Here is a 20110-nt window from a genome sequence, read left to right as displayed (position 1 = left end):
TAAATATGAAATAGATATCACGCATTTTGTTACAAGGATTAGACGCATTTCTCTCACGTTTGGGGGAGCGTGTCACACACCGTTAAGAAAACATGCACCCCATCTCGTCTGACAACTCAGTTTCCATGTGTTCAGTAGACCGCACAAGGATACTAATGTATGCAAAGTTTATTGTGATTCAGATAGATGTACATTTTGAAAAAATGAATAATTCATTGAAAAAAGTGTACTATTTTTATTTTTAAATAAGTCAGACATGTAATGTGCATTAGGTAGATGCCACACACACGACCTGCCTAAGGTCAGTTTTTTAGTCTTTCGAAATATTTCAATATATTTTTAGTTAATGTCAAAATGGTTTTATTACCTTTTAGTTTGAGGATGGTAAAAATCTATTCCTATTCTTCAACTAACACATTTTTCCTGTGGTGAGCTTAAATTATGATAAAAAAATCTAAAAAAGCTTTAAACAAGAGCCAGATTTTATTTACCGTATGATAACGATTTTTAAAATTTGAAGACCTTACACTTGGAATATTTTCGTAGAATAAGAATACATTTCGCAAAACGCCTTTCAATAACAGTCAATCGATAACTGCCAATCGATACTACAGCCTATATCTACGGTGTAGAATATACGGGGCTGAGCCTTTGAAATTCTATATGCCAGTAACGTAGTTCCAAAACAGTTTTTATTCTTAAGAGCAAGCTAGCCTCGTCTGAAGATGCGTTAGAGTAATTTATAACTCGTTTAATCATACAGCTTTTTATAACTTTCAGTTAATTAAGGAGTCCTGGTTCTTAGTTAATAATTTATAATATTAATAATAATAATAGTAATAATGAGAATCATAATAAAAGTAATGATATTGATAAAAAAGATAACAGTATTAATTATCATTATTACAATAATTATAACTATTAATATTAGTAAGACTATCATTACTGTCTATCATTGCTATTATTCATATCATTATTATTTTTATTATTACTACAATTTCTATTTTTATTACTATTATTAGTAATTATGTAGATGTTTTTTCCCACCATACATGTACTATTTAATAACTAACTAGATATACGATATTGTGAGTGGTTGAACTTCATTCATGATAAAAAAAATTTGTTCTAAAAATGATTTATGATAAACCGAATTTTATAAATCTGGATATAAGGAGATCAATAAATTATTAATAAAATTTACTTTTCATGTATCGAAAAGAATTTTCAATATCATGAATGATTCTTAGTTATTCGTGGATCAAAGAAAGATGTAGGAACCTCTTAAAGTGAATGCGGATGATGCATAATAACATGCCATTAGCTTCTCTAGATTTCTTGACTACAACTAATACCGACGCCGTCAAAACTCTTACCAACGTTGCGTCTCGTGACACCGTACAGTTAACTTGTATACTTAGAAACTAGATGAAATTAGACACGTTGTTTATTTGAAAAGCTCCAGTTAGTGGATGTATTACTGTCTGTTTTTCTCATTATTTCCCAGCGCACGTTAAGCAAACTTTTCATCATTATTATACTGATCAAGGTGGCTGTCAACCACTACATAGCACACAGTTTGTATGGATTTATAAAGTTACTTGATTTAATATACGTAATAATTGATGAGATACACAAAAAAATTGTTATATAAAATGTACTATATTTCATTCAAGTATAATACTTAAAATTTATTTTTAGAATCACACTCACAAGGGGCAGTAATATTTTTGTTTTTCATCCGATTTCAATGTTTTTATGCTTGTTCTACTCTTTAGAAAAGTTAACATAAAGTCACCATGAACATTTTCTAAAAATATTCATGGTGTAATAAGTTAGATGCAGTAGTTTATAAGAAAATATCGACTTTTTGCGATTTCAGGAATCCTTGAAGTAAACAATTACATTACGAATGAAATTTTTCTAAAAAATTTCTATGGTGACATTATATTAACTTGATCAAAGAGATCGATAAACTTTTAAAAATTAAAATTAAAAAAAAAAAAAAATCAATATGATTCCCGTCGTTTTTAAGTACGATTGTATGACCCAAATTTTATAAAATAACTTTTTTCCATACTGTAAAGTACCCCTTTCTTATACTATAATAATTATTCTATTTTCTTATTAAAACTCCACTTTTAAGGATGACCAGAAGAAAAACACGGCTTTTAATTTTTTTGCGTTATAGGAACCTTAAGTGATAAGGATTTGCATTACTTTAATACATTTTAGAAAACCAGAAAACATTTTTTGAAGAGTATTATGATGTAAAAATCAGTTGTCTTGAAATCTAATAAATCCAAAGTACCTATAAAAAATGCTCTTGCAAATGCACTCAATTAAGTTTTGGAGCTCGAATTTGAACGTTTTGAACTTTGCGGAGATTCGCTATATTGCAGAAATTTTTTTGATTTGTCCATCACCACTGGCACGTGCTACAGTCTCACGAATTCATAAGGTCAATCCCAAACATAAAAACTAAGAGTCTGTAACGCTATCACAGAAATGCCATGTATCTTTTCGAAGCGTTTGGTTATCGATCCGAGAAATAAGACGTTAAAATCCGTGTTGTACGTGGTATGAAGGCAACGACAAAGATCAATTTTCATTTGGTGCATCACAAAATCGATTTATCATCGGTTTTATAAGAGCCCACAATGCTCCTTTTGCTCAGAGCCCGTAACGTCATATATTTTCGTCCAGTGTTCGATTATCAACTCGGATAGTAACTTGTACACATGTTAATGGTAAGTACATTATATAAATGTAAGGACAAAGTCATATAATCATTGACAGTGTCATGATCTCGGTTATAATGAGATTTTATATAAGAACCCACAATATGGTCAGAAATAAGTAAAAAATTTCTTTGTGCAGATCTGGCAAGGCCCAAAAAACTTTAGCTTATTTTGGTAATGGACAGAAGTACTTGAAAAATTGGAAACTTATTTGAAGTATTTGTCCATTCTAATCCTTGAAATATGTTGGTTTTTGTACAATGACCCACATATACTCATACGTGTATCTCACATCCTGCACAAATATAGTACTTATTACTCCTTTTTAGATTTAGACATCAGCATTCACGATACTGTACAAATAGATCATTTGAAAAACAGCTTCTCTATTGCATTTGAATTTAATGCACTTACAACTTGTCCATCTTTGTGACCAAGTCAAGTATTTGGAAAATCTCGGTACCAGTTCACGTGCAGCTTGCAATAGAAATTTTTGTTTTTCGCCCGACAAATTTCCATTCCGCCCACGCCACGGAGTTACCCAAACTCATCGGATCACGTACTGGGTGCAGGCAGTTGATCGTTTTCCGAGTTGTTTTCCGAATACAACGCCAATTTAATAAGCCACGCGCACAACTCGGCTACACCAGTTCACTCGATACACTACACGCGTATTATGCATATCAGCTAGTGCTTGAAAACTCCATCAAACATCGCGTTCGTAGCAAACGAGAATGACTGGCTTACCGGGGTCGAACAGTTGCACATTTCCGCTCTCATCCGGACTTCTATGTCGAAGGGAAAAAAAAAAAAAAAAAAAAAAACAGCTGAAGCAGGTACGGGGCAAAAGTTTTTCGAGTGTATGCCTACACGCGTCGGCGTATACGTGCAGGTATACCGTACGCACGCGGGGCGAATGGAAACGCGCGAATATACAGTTTCTGACAGTTGAGCTGTTGGATTATGCCGGAGCTTTCTCCCTCCTCTGGTGCCACTTGTGATATCCCGTACATATTATATATGTACCCTGACAGGGTATCGTTTGCCCCGTACTCCACCACTTCGGTCTTTTTTTTTCACCGTACTATTTTGACCGGCGTCAGTTGAGTTTTGGCTGGATATTTGTATTTTATTATACACACGTGCACCTTTGCACGGAATCGCAGAGCAAGGGGCAGGTTGCTGACATACGTGTTTTGAATGTCAACTTCGGGATTTTGACGTGAGAGTATAAGTACCCCGTTCGCCCTCCCCCTTGTCCTAGTGCTCCTCCCGTTCGTGTTGTGTTGAAACTCCGGAGGGAATTTAAACTCACCTCCGGAGACAAAATGTTGCGACGCTTAAGCTCGGCCATGATTCATTGGACTTGCTTTTTTTCAACACTTGTTCTTGACATTTGTTCTGTCACATTCAATATTACTCGTTTTAGTACATCATAGGCTTGGTATTTTTGTACAACTATTTGAACTGGAATATTTTGAAGTTTATTAGAATGTTTGGACATTTTTTATAATTTGAGGTTGTAAGGTAAAGGACCCAATACTCGACCATAGTATTTATGTCATCTGCACATGCACAAAAGTGAAATTTTTTCATCTACAGATGTTGAGAAATAAAAAATGTACCCAGATTTAGGTGATCGACTTTTGGGATAAGAAAGGTACGTTTGTAAATTCTTTAAAGTTATTAAATTTTATAATGCGACTTTTTTCAGTTGGGTCACGTTATTATTATCATTTTATTATTATTATTATTATTTTTATTATTATTATTATTATTATTGTTATTCAAATGCCGGGAAACTAGGTGACTTTCACTCACAAAAATGTATGATTATAAAAGCATCTCATTCGATAGATATTCACTATTTTTACCGAGATACTTTGGACTAGAATAGTACTTCTTGTATAACTTAAAAATTCATGATTTTATTATACAGTGCATAGTAAGGTCACTGAGACCTCACCCCTCTACACATTCGACTTATTTTTAAATGGAAGTTATCTCATAATGAAGTTTATATTAAATTTACTCGTTTGTCTGATAGTGGCGTGATAGATGAAATCTTACTATTGACTTTCAACCTATTTCTAGATTAGCTAAAACATTTTTTTTTCTAACAAACGGTAACTATACAATTTATTGGCAATACATTGTAGGATGAACGTATTGCACCCAATTCCTTTTTTTATTTAGTTCTTATAAATTTCAAATCGCAAATATTAAAAACAGATCATGTTAGCTGTAATCCCTTTAATTTCTCCGACCGCCCATGGTTTGTCTTACTATACTCGCCTGATTCTACTAAATTTTGAAAACAATGGATCCCTATATAACAGAAGTTAATCCACTGTTGTTGACTATTTCATTTAGGTGTGGATCAAAATCACGACTAAAGTGGAACACACGTTTAAAAAAAAAAAAACTATTTTTATAATGAACCTTAAAGTATAAATAATTGGTTTTATGCATGATTAATAAAAGTGAGGATCTCAAATGGTGTATATTCTCATAAGTAAATATACCTGTGGGTTATAAATTGAGTTTGATAAAGTAATACCAGAGTAATGAAAATCTCCATATTTTTTTTCATTATATGTCATACACATGATGCAAGTGGTGAGTAAGGAAATCAATTACGTGATGAAGGCGGGGAAAAAATTTTGTGTGGGAAAAGTTCGGGGATGGAGTGCACACGGGACGAGTATACTCACGGGAACGAGAAATCGTCGCACTTCGGCGAGAGCGTAAGCGATTCTGGCGTGGGCCTCCGCTGGCGTCGCGTAAGCGGATATCTCAACGTGCAGATCCTCCATCAAATGCGAGAACTTTGGATCCCCGCTCACCCTTAATTCCTCCTCCTGTGGGCCGACATTAAATTCTCATGGCGATACATCATGCGAAAATGGAAATAGATTGGATACGCGTTGCTGTAGGCAAGCGAGCAAAGATACAGCAGAAAACAAGATAAAAAACAAAAAAATGACGCACGCTAGCTTTATGGCGTATTGTATAAGCAGTACGTGCTAGTGGGAGACGATGGGGGTGCTCTCTGAATTATTCATCGGATAAGCGGCTGGAAATCGGAAAGCTATGTGTGCGCGGGGAATCTTTGAAGCAATGCTATTGGTTTCGAAAGGAGGTGGCACAGGCTGCGGATTTGTGGGGAAATAGTTCGAAAAACAGAAAAACATGGCAGGGAATCTTCTTTTATTTTTCAAAAGTTCGCGAACGAACCAATGCTTTTTTTTTCCGTGCGTTGAAAACATCCGATGGTTTTCCTTTTTTAAATGCTTTTAAAGATACTTTTAAAGACATTTGTTGTTATCAAAGTGTTTTTCTCGAGTGAAGAACTACTTTGTCGTTGATTACTTTTATTAGGCACCGAAATATTTTAAATAAAAAAAACATTGGAATTCAGGTAAAGCCTCTTTTTTCAGTATTTAATTGACTGATGCAGAATCGCATGGTATTTAAGAGAATGGACTTTTGAAAAATTAATTTCAAGCTAAAAAAAACATTATACAAATTGTAAAGGAAAAAAAAGTCACAGATTCGAGTATCATGAGTTGTATAAGAAAATTTTTTTAAATTATTTTTATTTATTGACAAAACCTCAATCCACTTGGGTTGACGAAACATTATATTAATTGAAAAATTGCAGTATTACTTGTAGTAAGAAAGATTTGATAAAATGACAAATACGTTTTACTTTCTGTTAAATTTTACTTTACAAATTTTCTGACGAGGATAAAAGTAAAAGTGCACTTTGAAAATAATAAAAAAACATCTAAATTAAAGAAACTTACAATACCATAACTCAGCGTTTTACAGTCTGTTGAAAGTGCATGCTGATACAACGGTTTTAGTTCACAAACGAGCGAAGCAGCATAATTTAGTTACCGGATTATGAGATCTAGGGGTTAGTGAGTGAGAGAAAGACAAAAGAGCGCTTGCAAAGCATGACTACGTGCGTGTGCGTGAATTACCTTTTGCCTGTCTTTCATGGAACCTCGACCAAGCACAGCCATTTTGCACATTGTATCTTCCTGCAATCGTTTTAACGAATTTCCTTTTGGCCCTAGGAGTTTGCCGACGAAATTAAACTAATGAACAGAACGTTGTGTTTGCCATTCCCAAGTTTTTCATGTAAACAAACAAAATAACACATAATTTTCAATTAGTTTACTTCAAGAAATATGTTTTTTATATTATACCTGAACAATCAAAACTTGGATGGATGTACAATTTTTTTATTTTTTTTATTTTGAGAATATATTTTCTTTCTATCTATTGCTTCCAATGATAAAAGAGTATCATTGAAAGTGAACAATGGAACGTCAAAGAAAACAAAGCAATAATAACGCGAATATAGCTATATTCCGAAAAACATTAGGTGTTCTATTATTTCTATATTTCTTTCATAGTGAAAGAAAAAAGTATACCAGAAGTATTAACCATTGTCTGCTTTGGTCCTAGAATTGTGAGATTCCTCATGTCTCACATTCTGAAAAATGTCTTTTCATACATCCTTATCTTTACATGGAAATCTTACTCCAACAAACAATATTGATGGACATTGACTAAGAAGCTATACAAGTGAGATTTTTTTATCCTTGTAATTGTAAGAAATTTCGTTAATTTACGCATCAATATCTAGGCGTCTTTTAATAACCCATGAATATAATAAAAACCGACAAGTTGCAGAATACAAGCATCAATTCGCAAATGGCGCAAAAAATTATTTTGCGTACATGCTCATCAGTTTTTTATTCTATTGTTTATAATTTTACCTGTGAGGATGACGAGTAAAATGGAAAAGATTAAAAAAACGTTTGTATGGCTTCTTGGTCTTGGTTGGTAATTATCTGGTATCAGATTTGGACATCATGAATAAAGATGAGGATAATGGCTTTTGTAAGATCTAAAGATTAAAAAAAATAAAATAAAATAATAATCTTTTTCACGGAGACGTAAATTAAAAAAAAAAATCAAATTGTTAATTGAAGAATAAAATAAATACTTGCATTCACCGAGCCATCACAGTTATGAACGAAAAAACAAAGAATACATCAAGAAACACCCTTTAGATCAGAAAGTCCCATGGACAAAAAACACCATCTCCCATCAGACGCTGATAAAAAACTACTTATATCTTCCAAAATGGCTTGATAAATGAAGCAGTGCTCGAATTACTTTTCATCAAAGTGGGTTGGATGGATGGTGTCTTTGTTTTCATCGATCAACGAGATGGTATAGTAAAGGGAAAAGACAAGCCTCACCTTTGGATGATCGCGTACGGGAACTTGCACCCTGACAGCCACTTTGATAGGCTTGTCTCTGGTAATGTCGACCATTCTCCTTTCGTTGCTGTCGTAGCCATTGCTCCTGGAGCCTAGTCTCACCCCACCATTGCTTGGATCTGTAAAGAAAAAGATTTAACGGTCAAATGACACGTTGGTACCATACTTTTAATTTTCAAATGATTCATAAAAGCTCAACATCCGAACTGTAGCTGGGATTCATCGAATCTCCACTATTGAAATTTTTTTCAACGAATTTCCAGCTACGACTACTATACATCAGCCATCATGAATATCAAAATGCTACACCGAACCTTACACCAACTATCGTTTTACATGCGAAGGGGCGCCTAGCTGGTATATCTCATTTTCAATATGGGATCAACTTTCACCCTGACTTCTTAAACTCGTATTACCCCCACGTTTAAAGACCAATTACGTCGTCGTTACATTGTGAGTTTAATGGACGAAGCCATTAAATCGACCGACATGGTCGTAAAAACAACACCCGTGGCGCCCATCAGAAACGCCATTATCCTAATAAAGAAGAAGATGGGCCATCTAACGCAGAGAGCCGTCACTTTTGTACAAAAGCACGAGCCTCGTGCTGCAAACATGAAAGGGGAGAAACTTCTCTTGGGGGTAGTGCATTCGAGAACAAATGGCATTATCATCGGCCGTCGAGCAAAAAGGACAGAAGAGGAAGTGAGTATACCCGTGAAGAGGAGATGCAGAAAAAGCGAATTACCCGCGTCATTAGCAGCGCAACTCCTCGATCGTTATAAGCGTCTTTCCGGCCCTTTCCCTGTAGTCCTTTTTTCTCCCATGTTCGTTTCGCTCCTTTCGCACTGCACGTACGAGTTTCATACATATACGTATCCACATTGCTTATCCGAACACAAAGGGAAGGTTGGTTGTATCACGTAGGCTCGAGCGCGTTAATGTCATCGCAAAGAGAGAGAGAGAGTCTGATAACTCCTTCAATCGGAAATTCCCTTTTTCTTTCTTCTTGTCTCTCCCTCCTCCTCCTTTTGTCGCTCGAGTCTAACAATAGTGTACTATAGCGGGATCATTATTCAGAGGAGCTGCCGAGGACGCCTCTCACTATCTTGGTTGCAATTCATCGTTTTTCCACTCCCTTCCACTCTTACGTTTTCTCTCCGCAGTATGTTACCAATGTACATAGAAAATACCTCAGATTTCGGGGCGGACCGAGGATTGGTTTAAAGTATTTGGACAGAAAGCATGGGTCGGGGAGTACTTATAGACAATGATCTGACAATTTTGTTAAAACTTGGAGAATATGTTCTAGAAGGTTGTATTTAACTTTAGGTAGAAGAGAGTGTTTTCAAAGTTCCTTTAAATTGACCTAAGTCAGGATTTCTCATGAATCATGAGTCATGATTCATTCGAATAACTGGAAGTGTTAAAAGCTATATGTCATATTCGAGGTATTCAATACTAAAACTCGACTTTTTATAGTTTTTTTTACCTTCTATAAAATAATATACTACTATCTCCTTCAGGGACTAATGCTTTCCACAATCATGAGTAGGATTTTACACAAGCAACGTGTACAATCAAAACATACGTGTTGCCAATATAAACATGTACTCGCGTGAGAATTGATGACTCTGAATTAATACAAACACGTCTTTATGATGGTAAGTAAAATTTGCGTGAAATTTTACGCGTTATTGTAGAAAGTGCCTGCCTACCGTACAACTAACGCTCTGATGGGTGCTGAGAAATTTACTCATTGTTGTCCATTGCATATCCAAAGATTACCATTTAAGCGTTTGTGCAAGGATAATTGCAGATAAATGTTCAGACCGGCAGGATAATCCAATGGTCTTTCATTGCAATTGTACAGAGGTATCGTCGTGCAATAGTTTTTCGCCAAAAAACTTAAAAAATTTCATCAACCAAGAATCATAGTCTCGTGATATGGCTATCTTCGAGGTTTCTTATTAAATAAAAATGAAAACGAAAATTCATTTATACCATATTCTACATTATTATTAATGTATCCATAAAACTTCAGCATATACTTCATCATTTATTTCGGATGATAACTGGAGAATAGATCACAGATGAAGATGTACCTTACACTTCGATCAGTGTACGAAAGAAACGGAAAATCGCGTGCGCCTCCTCGTGACTGACTAGCACAGTATCCTATCGAGCAGCCATAGCCGGATATATTTGCTGTAGCCATTCGAGTACAGCTCGGGTTGCGACGGATTGATTTTGTCATAATTGCGTTTACTCGGCCCTTTACTTTGCTGGCACTGGCTTGTATTGCTTGCACCGGCGTGCTTGCCGAGCCAACAAACGCTAATGGAATGAATAACGATTCGCATCGGAGGCTCGTACGTACGATTATGTGCATGTACACACACGTGTTCTGCTTATCGGTAAATAAATATTTGAGATGTGTGGCCATTGATTTCGTTGTTGGATAAGCAGATCGCGTTGGACATTGTCAACACCGCCGTTATGTAGATGGTCAATGGTATTGATTCCATTGAAGTTATTGAAGCCTTGATCGTGTGTACCCGCTAATAGGTGGATTACCGTATAGTTATTGAATATGACTGAGCTAAAGATTCTTCACCCTGAGCATATTTTTCATTATGATTTTTCAAATTATGTGTATTATGTATATATACGTGAATTATGATGTTTATCGTTATGAAAGTCTTGAGAACTATTTCACCTTACAACGACTGTGATCATTTAATTTTTTTACTTGAAAAATGGAGCGATTAACATCAATATATTACGCAATCAAAACTACTGCACATACGTGTATAATTTTCGCATGAGTATGAGTTGTGTTGTCTAAGCAAAAAGGAGGTATATAAGTCACATTAGTGTGGCTATCATAATTTCAACTTGTAGTACTTTTTTGGGCATCAGTGTGCAAATATCTACGAGTAAAACTATTACTCCAACTACTAGTGAGAAAAATCATCACTTCACAAACGATGCTGGAATTCCAACACTTCGTATGATGTGAGCAGGCATGAAAAGTTGAACTTCACGTTGAGTGTCAAAAAGGTTTTTTGATTTCACTTTTGTAGTACTTAATTAAAATAGCATATATATATAGTATCAAAAAGTGTGCAAGACCAGTGTACTTTTTGTATAAAATATTTTTGACACTCTGAGTGATTAAACTCAGGTAAATTGGATTTGAAATGAATTCAGTGAATCGAGTGCATCCTGAATCTAATCCATCATGTACTGGATTCATCATAAAAATTGTCAATTTTTTCATAGTTAGTATCTGGATCTTGAGGTTAAGATCATAATATTCGTTTTTCGTACCATCATCAGAGAATATAGAATGTATCTCTTGGAGATATATATTCTATATTCTCTACCATCATCTTTATTTTGGTAAAGAAAAAAAATAATGACCTAAGTACAATGTGGAAATTGTAAAGCTTTGTTTCTTTAGTATGTTACGTTGTAAATATTGTTAAGTTGTAAATAGTTATTATCTTTTTGCACTTATAAAATAGGATGAATTGAATTACTTTTTTTTTAATAGACTTGGATTGTAAAAAAAACCAACTTAATGGTACTTTTATGCCAAATCAAATAATTGTTTCTTTAAATTTTTTAAGTTTTCGTAAAAAGTAGTGGAAAATAAATAAGCTTAAACCTAGACTCCTTCAGAGAGAAACTTTGAGTAAAAAATTCCTGCTGAAGTTGATTTACAAAACGCAGGTACGTAGTTCGAATTCCCTCTCAAATTTTATGTAACATAAAAGCAAACTTTCAAAGTACTTATTTTTTCAAATTAAAAAAAAAAAAAAATTAAAACTCCAGCAAACTAAAATCCATTTCCACGCGTGGAGCTTTTTTTCGCAAAACAGTGACCCGCACTCACAGAAATACGTCGAACCGGCAAAAATTAGATTCCCATCTCGAAATCCAAAAGCGCAAGCTTCTACCCACACAGGTACACTCTGGTGTGCAAATACCACGAACACGTTCGTCTACGAACCCATCTGTCGAGCGACCCCGTCGAAAGGGCAAAATTGAAAAACCCAATCACTCATCATCAGCTGCCATCAATGAAGCTCCTGTGCATCCACCACACCCATATTCACACGTGCAAGGGGTCCATTGCATTACACGAATCACCCGCTCATCTATCTGCCTCTCTCCCGCTACCCGAGGAATTATCAGCCGCCTGCATGACGTTTTGAATGCACTGCTCTCTTTGTTTTCCCATACATTTTAATCTCGCGCCCCAGCCTTTTTACGCCAGAGAGCACGTATGAATCCCCTCTATCTTACTTTGTTTCGGAAGAGCTATGGAGAGTCCTGCATCTCTTTCTTTTTTAAAAGGAAAGGGGTGGGCACACGCGTGTGCGTGAGATTCGGAAAGCTTTCCAGAGATCATGTAACCCGGCTCTGAGCGAAAGAAAGTGGATGAGCCCTACGGCTCTGTAAAAACCTTGTTTGGCCAATCCTTCTTCTTCTAGGTCCTCTTTGGTACACGTAGAAGACATATTCCTTAGTTATTTCGGAATCTTAGGTTTTCAGAAGAGTTGCAAATAGTAACAATGGTTACACAACTAATTTGATGAGGAATTTAATGGTATAATATTAATACTGTAGTGACCACAAATTTTGCTTTAAATAATACGATGCCAAAATAATTACATTTGAGCTTCTACGTGGGTAGAAATGTGTAGCTCAAATCCATGTTATAGATTTAAGGGAAGATCAACAAGAGTTTGTAACAAATACTTGGTTGAATCTTAAAAACAATTGGTGGATGTTTGAATTGTTTTTTTGGAGGATCATGAAGCTTTTGTTAACATAGTGGGGCTTGTATTTGTGTTGTGTAAGTTTTCAAGTGACATTTTGTGATTTACAAATAACAGTAATTTTTATATAATTATTATATTGGAAAGAAATCAAGAAATGAAAATGTTTTTGTAATTTGTTCAATTTTAACGGAATTTCAATTTTAAAACATTGAATTGTGATTATTGCTTCGTTATTTAAGAAATCTTTAACTTTCAATAAAATTTCACGTGGTGACCCATTGATTTTCTTGACAAATTAAATCACAGAAACAGTAGGATCTGCAACGAAAAAGATTGAAATTAATAGAACAAATGTAAAAAAATTTGAAAAAATTTAATATAACGATTTATCAGTAATTTCGGTTCAGACAAAGATCTTGTTGAAATTTTTATGACATAACTTTGACAATGGACTACCAGAATCAAATCAAGTAAAATCTCTCGATTCACTAGTTTTGTTTTAATTTAATCATTTCTATCTTTTTGAAGCAGTAAACTAAACAGTTGATAAAATCGTTTAATAAAATTGTGAAAAACTATTTTCAACATTAAAATAATTGATGCAAACCTATGCGCTTATAAATGCAAATATCAAAATAGATATAAACATAACGACTAGTATTTTTCATGCCTACTTTTAATAGTTGTCATTAGTGATGTTCATATCAATATCTGTTTATGTATGTGTCTGTAGGTAATAATATTTATTATACTTGTACTTTATGTCATAATTTTGTTATGCAAATATGTTTTTTATGTTATAATAGTTAAATTTTTGATCTATGTAACATAACTATATTAACGAATAAATTAACCACAAGTAGGAAACATTCAGATTGACGTCTATAAAAAAATTTCAATTTACTTTCTAAATTTTAGAATCTATTTACATTAATCGCATTTGCACGTGTATTGAATCTAATTTTGACATCACGTGTACGGAATATGCATGAATATCAGGAGCGTAAATAAAGACAGATGTTACACATTGATTTTTGTGAAACAGATACATATACCAATAGTTTCACTAATGTTAAATTTTACGCAGCTCATTTTTAATTATATTTCAACATTTTATTGTCTGAAATGAAAAAGAAAAAAAATGATTCATCGATCTTAGAGTAGAAGATGATAAGAATCACGTTGTTACTCTCAATCAACTTTAATGTTAAAAAAAGTAAAATCTAATGTTAAAAAGGTTATCAGTTTGCAGAGTATTTAAAGTGCATATATAATTTTGTATGCAGTTAATCCGAATCTAGCCTCATAATTACTGTATTGTGACAAGATTTTTATGGCATTCTTACATGAAAACGATGAATAAGCTTTTTCATTTTGGGGGATTATTAAAAAACGATGGAATGGTTTTTCTTTTTGGCTGGTGCCATCTTACATGGGACATTGTTTATTCTCAAATCATATAAGTTACATTCTTGCTAAATTAAACAAAGATATTATCAATATCACTTCCTACCATCGAATTACAGAAAAGTAGCATATGTGTGCGAATCGTGCAAAATTTCGGGTTAATTTAACAATGCTTTGTACAAAAATCACAAGGTAAGATAAGTACGACAAGATGATCATATTAAAAAATAAAAATTTTGACATAATATCAAAATTAATAAGAGGTTGTTTATTTGCAATTTATGGTAATTCAACGTTCAGAAGGTATATTTACATTGAAAGAGTCAAGTTCGCAGGGCTAAGAAATCTATATACTTTCCCAATACATTGTAACAAGTAGCAGTAAGAGTGTCAACTACACCCGCTGCATATTCCATTTTCGGAACAGTTAATCTTCCTAAAAAATCCTCGAGTAATATTCATAAGTACCGAGAAAAAGCAAATAAGTCTATTCCAGTGTCCTTTGTCAGCAGCATATCCCCGTCGAAATAAGTAAAAGCGCCGTCCCAAAAAAAGCCCGAGCTCCACTTCCGAACCCTCAGACACGCTCGAAAAACGTAGCTAAAAGCAAAAGTCAATCGAAACTTTCGTCGCGAGTGGAAGACACGAGGGAAGAAAGACGAAAAACGCGCCCCACCAAGACTTTCATCAAGTATAATGAAAATCCGAGCGCCGGCCTCAATTATCCTCGAGCAAAGTGTGCAAGTGCTCCCCGGCCACCCTCCTTGAGTTCCCGGCTTCTCTATGACACTTGGAAAGTCCCCGCGAGCGCAGCTAATGCAATATTATTAATTGCGAATACGTGTAACGCGTGCCCCAGTGCATATTATATATATGCGCTCCTCTTTTGCTGCCTCTTACTTTAATGTCTCCCCGTTCCCTTACCGCACCCTAGACGGGATCTGATTTTGGGGTACAAGCACAAAGTAATAAAATTATTAAAGAGCGACGACTGTCAAAGAAATATATGTAAGTTTGCACGGGGGGTTTGATTTTTGGTGGTCGTCCGATCACAGCGCGAGCTTTCTACTGGCCACTACTTTCGTGCAGCGCATCGCGTTACGCGCGTCAGTACAATAACAATGCAGCACAAAGCGCGAGGGCAGACTTTCGTATGTGCATATGGATGCTCGCTCGAGCACTTAGAGCAGCAGAAGTAGGGAATCGAGTGGATGAGAGAGAGAGAGAGACAAAATGCAAGGAACACGACCGAGGGAGCCCGCTTAAAAGCACAAGCGTTATTAGAGAGACGCGTCCGTATAGCATCGAGTTTCATGAATACATGCATAAGTACTGTCGATGCTGTTTTTTCCCCCCTGGCCCTTTGGCCTCGCGACTTTCGAGTGCTGCAGCTATATGTAAAAACCCCGTCTCTTGAGATATCGCGTTTTCCGCTGGTGCGAATAATCGATGAATAATTCGTCCGGAGAAATATGCCGGAGCTGTACAAACGCGGCTGACGAGCGCTTCCTTTTCGGAACTACACGTATACGCGAATAATCTCGAAGGGAAGAAATTGCTCGCTTCTTTGGGATGAATTTCTGAATAAATCCATTTTCCGATGGCGCGGATATTTTACTCTTTCGCGCAGTCAATATACCACTCATACGCACGCGTTGGCGCACAGTATTTCGCGTGGATTTGAAATCATCGCGAGTGCGACGAATTGCACGCGTCAGCTGGATATTTTTTCTTTTTTTCCTCTCTTTAACTGCAGTCAACAGTTTTTTACTCGACGATTTCTGCAGCAGTGGTCGTCATTCGTATTAGGCAGGAGCCAGTCGAGCTAAAACTTTTAATGAACGCGGTCTACTGCCCACAGAGCTCGGTGTGCCTGCATCTCTTTCGCGTGTAGTCGCAATTCTCTTTCGAATATCGAAGGGTCAGTCAACGGCGCAATCAGTTGAGTGATTTGTTTTAGTTTTTTATGTATTCTCAAGCAAAAAAAGTAATTTTTTTCTCACATTGGATGGACACTTTTTTTTCCGTGGCGTTATACTATTGCAGCTGTTTTTGTGTAATACTTGTGTTGGTTGCGCTTCTTTTTGTATCTTTTATTCATTTTTTTTTTCTTTTTTTTTTTTTTTTGTTAAGTAACATATTATGACTAAGTGGAAACAATTTTAAACGTGTCAAGTTAGGGGCTGAGGTTCATTCAACTTAAATTGCATGCACAGCAGGTGTAAACCCTATTTTCCCTACTGTGAGGATGTGTAAACGTCCAAAGATAAACAAAAATACCTTAAGTAAAAAAAGTGTTATTACACAAACGATTATTGACATATTTCATAATCGGTAATATACGATTACACAAAAACATGAGTACGTTGCATTTTTCTACTGAAAGCACAAAAAATTTATTGTATTTTACCTTCATAATACATTAACTTTTTTTCCATAAAAGATTGTAACATGACTAAAGCCTTTTTATTATTTGTGTGATTGGTTGAAAAATGATCTGAATTTATAAGTTGAATAAAGATTAACATCATTTAATTGCTTGGTATCCAAGCCAGAGAAATTCGAGGGGTTTGAATTGCATCGAAGAATATCAAGATTTTTTTCTCGGGCGTTTTTAACAGAATAGGCACCCAGGATATTTTTTCTCTAATTTTTAAGAAAAATAGCTTTTTTTCATATTCTGAACCCTTTACCAAGGGATTTCTTTTCCATAATATCTGGCTAATTCATCGGTAAAGTCACTATCAGTTTTAAGAAGGTTGGTACACCGGGTTAGATGGTAGAGGTAAGAGGTAAGAGATATTAGATGTGTGTAAGAGATAAGATGGTAGAGGTAAGAATTTTTAGGACAGATGAAAAGCCTATAATAGTCACATGTATAAATTATACAATATAATATAGATATTAAAGTATACTTTGGCTTTTTCTTCTGTAAACGCACTACGTGATTAGTTTCAGCCAATGACAAAACAAATAAAAAAGCTTCGGTCACGGAGACAATTCATCTTTAAAGCGAGGACTTACCATGATTACACGATTAAAAACATTGGTTGTACACTATTTATCCTTTATTGACACCTGCTACTTTAATTATCACCTTCCCTCATCTCATAGTTAATTTAAAAAGTAGGTAAACTGATCATGTCGTATGATTAACAATATCAATTTATGATTCACAATGTATGGTTTTCTGATGTTTTGTATAGAACTTTCGGTTATGATTATCCGTATGTTTCTTAATAAATCGCTTTAAGTGCACGTAATTAGTTGAGGCTGGTTAACTTTGATAGACTCTTTCATTAAAAATTAGCCTAATATTCGTAAACACTTGTACAAACTCGTAGTTTACCAGCAAACACGGATCCAATTCTATTTTTCTACCCAACAAATCCTCTCTCTCAACCGATGACTCTTTCCCGCCCACCCTTTTTCCCTTCGAGCGACCTTCTGGAAATTAAACGCACCGAAGCCACCCAATCTTGTCGACCGGCGGAATCGTTTAATTAAGCGGAAAGCCATGCAATCGTTGCTCCTACGAGAAAGTAGCACCATAATAGCGCGCAGCAGTTGCTCGCCCCACACCCAACCGTATACATCTTCCACCCCGTACCCCTTCAAGCAGCTCTAAGCCCCGAACTTACGAGCGCATAAATAGTTAACATATTTAAGGCCATAAGCACGCACTCAGCGATCTCTTCATTTTCCGATTTACCTTTGCCGAGTGTGGCTTCGCCAGCTCGTACTTTTCAACAGTACCGACGCGCGCTCGAGAATTAGTTCGGCGTGACTTGTTATTTCGAGGGTACGCACCCGCAGCAACGTGTGCGGAACCAGTGTGGAGTGTTCTAATGAAACTTTCCGACCTATGCCTCGCGCTTGCAGCCGAGTGATTCCTGTGATTTGAAATTAATTGACGGGCTGGCTTTGAAACGATTAATAATTATATTCGATTCCCATCGACTGGAATGGAAAATTACTTCGATACGGAGTGATTACTTAATCATACGTAGTGTAGGGCTTATCGTTAATCATTACTCATGAGTTTTGTAATACTTTGCTCACACGTCACGCATTTGCCAGTCCGAAATCGGATAATCAAGGGTTGCACAAAGGAGCGTCAACTCAGCCTTAATATCCTGCCACGCGTATCACACATCAGGTGTAACAAAGCTCTTGTACGCATTAATTTTGAGGATAAAATGCACGTGCTTGGGAATCACTGGTAGTAGAGTAATTATTTTTTTCTCCCGGTCCTTTGATACCGGGGCTGCGTGCTGAGCTGTACCCTTTAGTCGGTATCAATGAGTATATGTACTAAGGGACTTGTCGCTCATGTGCGGAAAATTAGAGTTGTACCTTGACAAAAAATTTCACTTTGAAATTATCATTTATCTATCTTTATTTTTTATTTGACAATCATTAATTACGCATGCATTATAAGTATGTTTCTAACATATTTTATTGACAAAATGTTGATCATCAACTTTATACAATGTATAATTGAATAAATATTTATTAATAAAACTGGTTTTCCAATCTTTTCTAAGTCTTCTTTTAAATAAATACTGTGGGTGTCGTATACGCAACAAATTGTAAGAATGAGTGTGTCAGCGTATGTGGCAGATGCACACACGATATTGAAGATGTTATCAGAATAGATAGTTATTTTGAAATAATCGGAAGATTCGATGAAAGCGGGTACTTTTATACCGGCCAGCCTGGCAGCACGTCGTACCATGGCTGTTCTCTGTACTTTGTTTATCTAAAAAAAAAAAAAATTTATTGAAACCACCTTCAATCAACATACATATACTCATTCCAGCAGTAACTGCACCACCTTTGGACACAATATCGTTTCATAGAAGGTATACTTAAATTTATATATTATTTGCCATGGAATTTCATAGAAGTATAATTTTATACTTGGGTACCCACGCACCCACTGTCCACTGGTTTTTTTTTTTTCATTTTTATTTTATACGCATTTTATTGTGAGTTAGTTTCATAAACTATGATTTTTTATACGTGAAAACGTATGTCATAAGTAAGTGTACATCTTAGCAGAAAATCAATGCTACTGCATTGCGAATTTTTTTCACGTTAAACTGTTAAGGACCTTCATCATACAGTGTTTTCTGATGAATTTTCCTAAAACTGTTACATACAATGTTCGTAATAAGATTAAAATATCAAACATGAAGTGTTTGATCATTTACTCACTACACTAAGTATACTTTTGAGTTATCTATTCTGTTGCGTCTAGATATTGTTTGATGAATTTTTGATCTGCAGGAAATACTGTCTTTTTTGAAAAAGGAATTGTAGTATTGAGACTTCAAACTACTGCAGAAAAAGTCCTGATACACATACATTAAATGATTTAAGCGAGAATCACCCAACATGCGTTTGGAAATTATCTTGAAACTCAATCATTTAACAAAGGGTTTGTAAGGGATATACATGTATCACGAACTATTTTGAGTTATCAGTCCGAATAAAGTTCAGTTGCTTGGCACTTGGACCCTTTATCAAATGCCCACTTATTCGAATTGATTATTCCAGATGTTGGTACTATTCACAACTAAACAAGAGATAATTTTCATGTTCCATATAAAATTTTTAATTTGATAAAATTCATTATAGTCTTACACTCTGGTTATTGATATGTGATTTTTATATTTTGTTTACAGTAATTTTAGCATAATAGTCAAAAAAGTCCTTAAAAAAGTGCTTATAAAGGTACTATCATTTTGCACAAAAATGAGATGACCGATGGAACGCTCAACAGTGATAGAGTGCGTACTAATGTGGCACTAAAATAAAGCTTAAAAAAATGCCAGTACGAAAAGTTCTATAAAATTAAATG

At 35.2% G+C, this 20110-nt stretch overlaps 2 protein-coding genes across 2 annotated transcripts in view; one reads left to right on the top strand and one right to left on the bottom strand.

Annotated features, from left to right (window-relative positions):
- Positions 1-20110, bottom strand: part of LOC106637920 (uncharacterized) — a 143120-nt gene that overhangs the window by 18894 nt on the left and 104116 nt on the right. The window contains exons 2-4 of the mRNA XM_089593916.1: positions 8024-8163; positions 6731-6847; positions 5456-5602 (exon numbers count right to left, since the gene is read on the bottom strand). Coding sequence (XP_089450042.1) covers positions 5456-5602; positions 6731-6847; positions 8024-8163 — 404 coding nt within the window. The remainder of the gene's footprint in view (positions 1-5455; positions 5603-6730; positions 6848-8023; positions 8164-20110) is intronic.
- LOC149374296 (vascular endothelial growth factor receptor 2-like) overlaps positions 8507-20110 on the top strand; it is an 80952-nt gene continuing 69348 nt past the window's right edge. The window contains 1 exon segment of the mRNA XM_089593972.1: positions 8507-8822. Within this exon segment, the coding sequence (XP_089450098.1) occupies positions 8507-8822 (316 nt within the window).

The sequence above is a fragment of the Copidosoma floridanum genome, unplaced genomic scaffold (assembly GCF_036245765.1).
Source record: "Copidosoma floridanum isolate Cflo_tuat_1 unplaced genomic scaffold, Cflo_Japanese_pri ptg000020l, whole genome shotgun sequence".
Taxonomy (NCBI): Eukaryota; Metazoa; Arthropoda; class Insecta; order Hymenoptera; family Encyrtidae; genus Copidosoma; species Copidosoma floridanum.
Note: the sequence above shows the minus strand (reverse complement) of the source record. Positions and strands in the feature narration are given on the sequence as shown.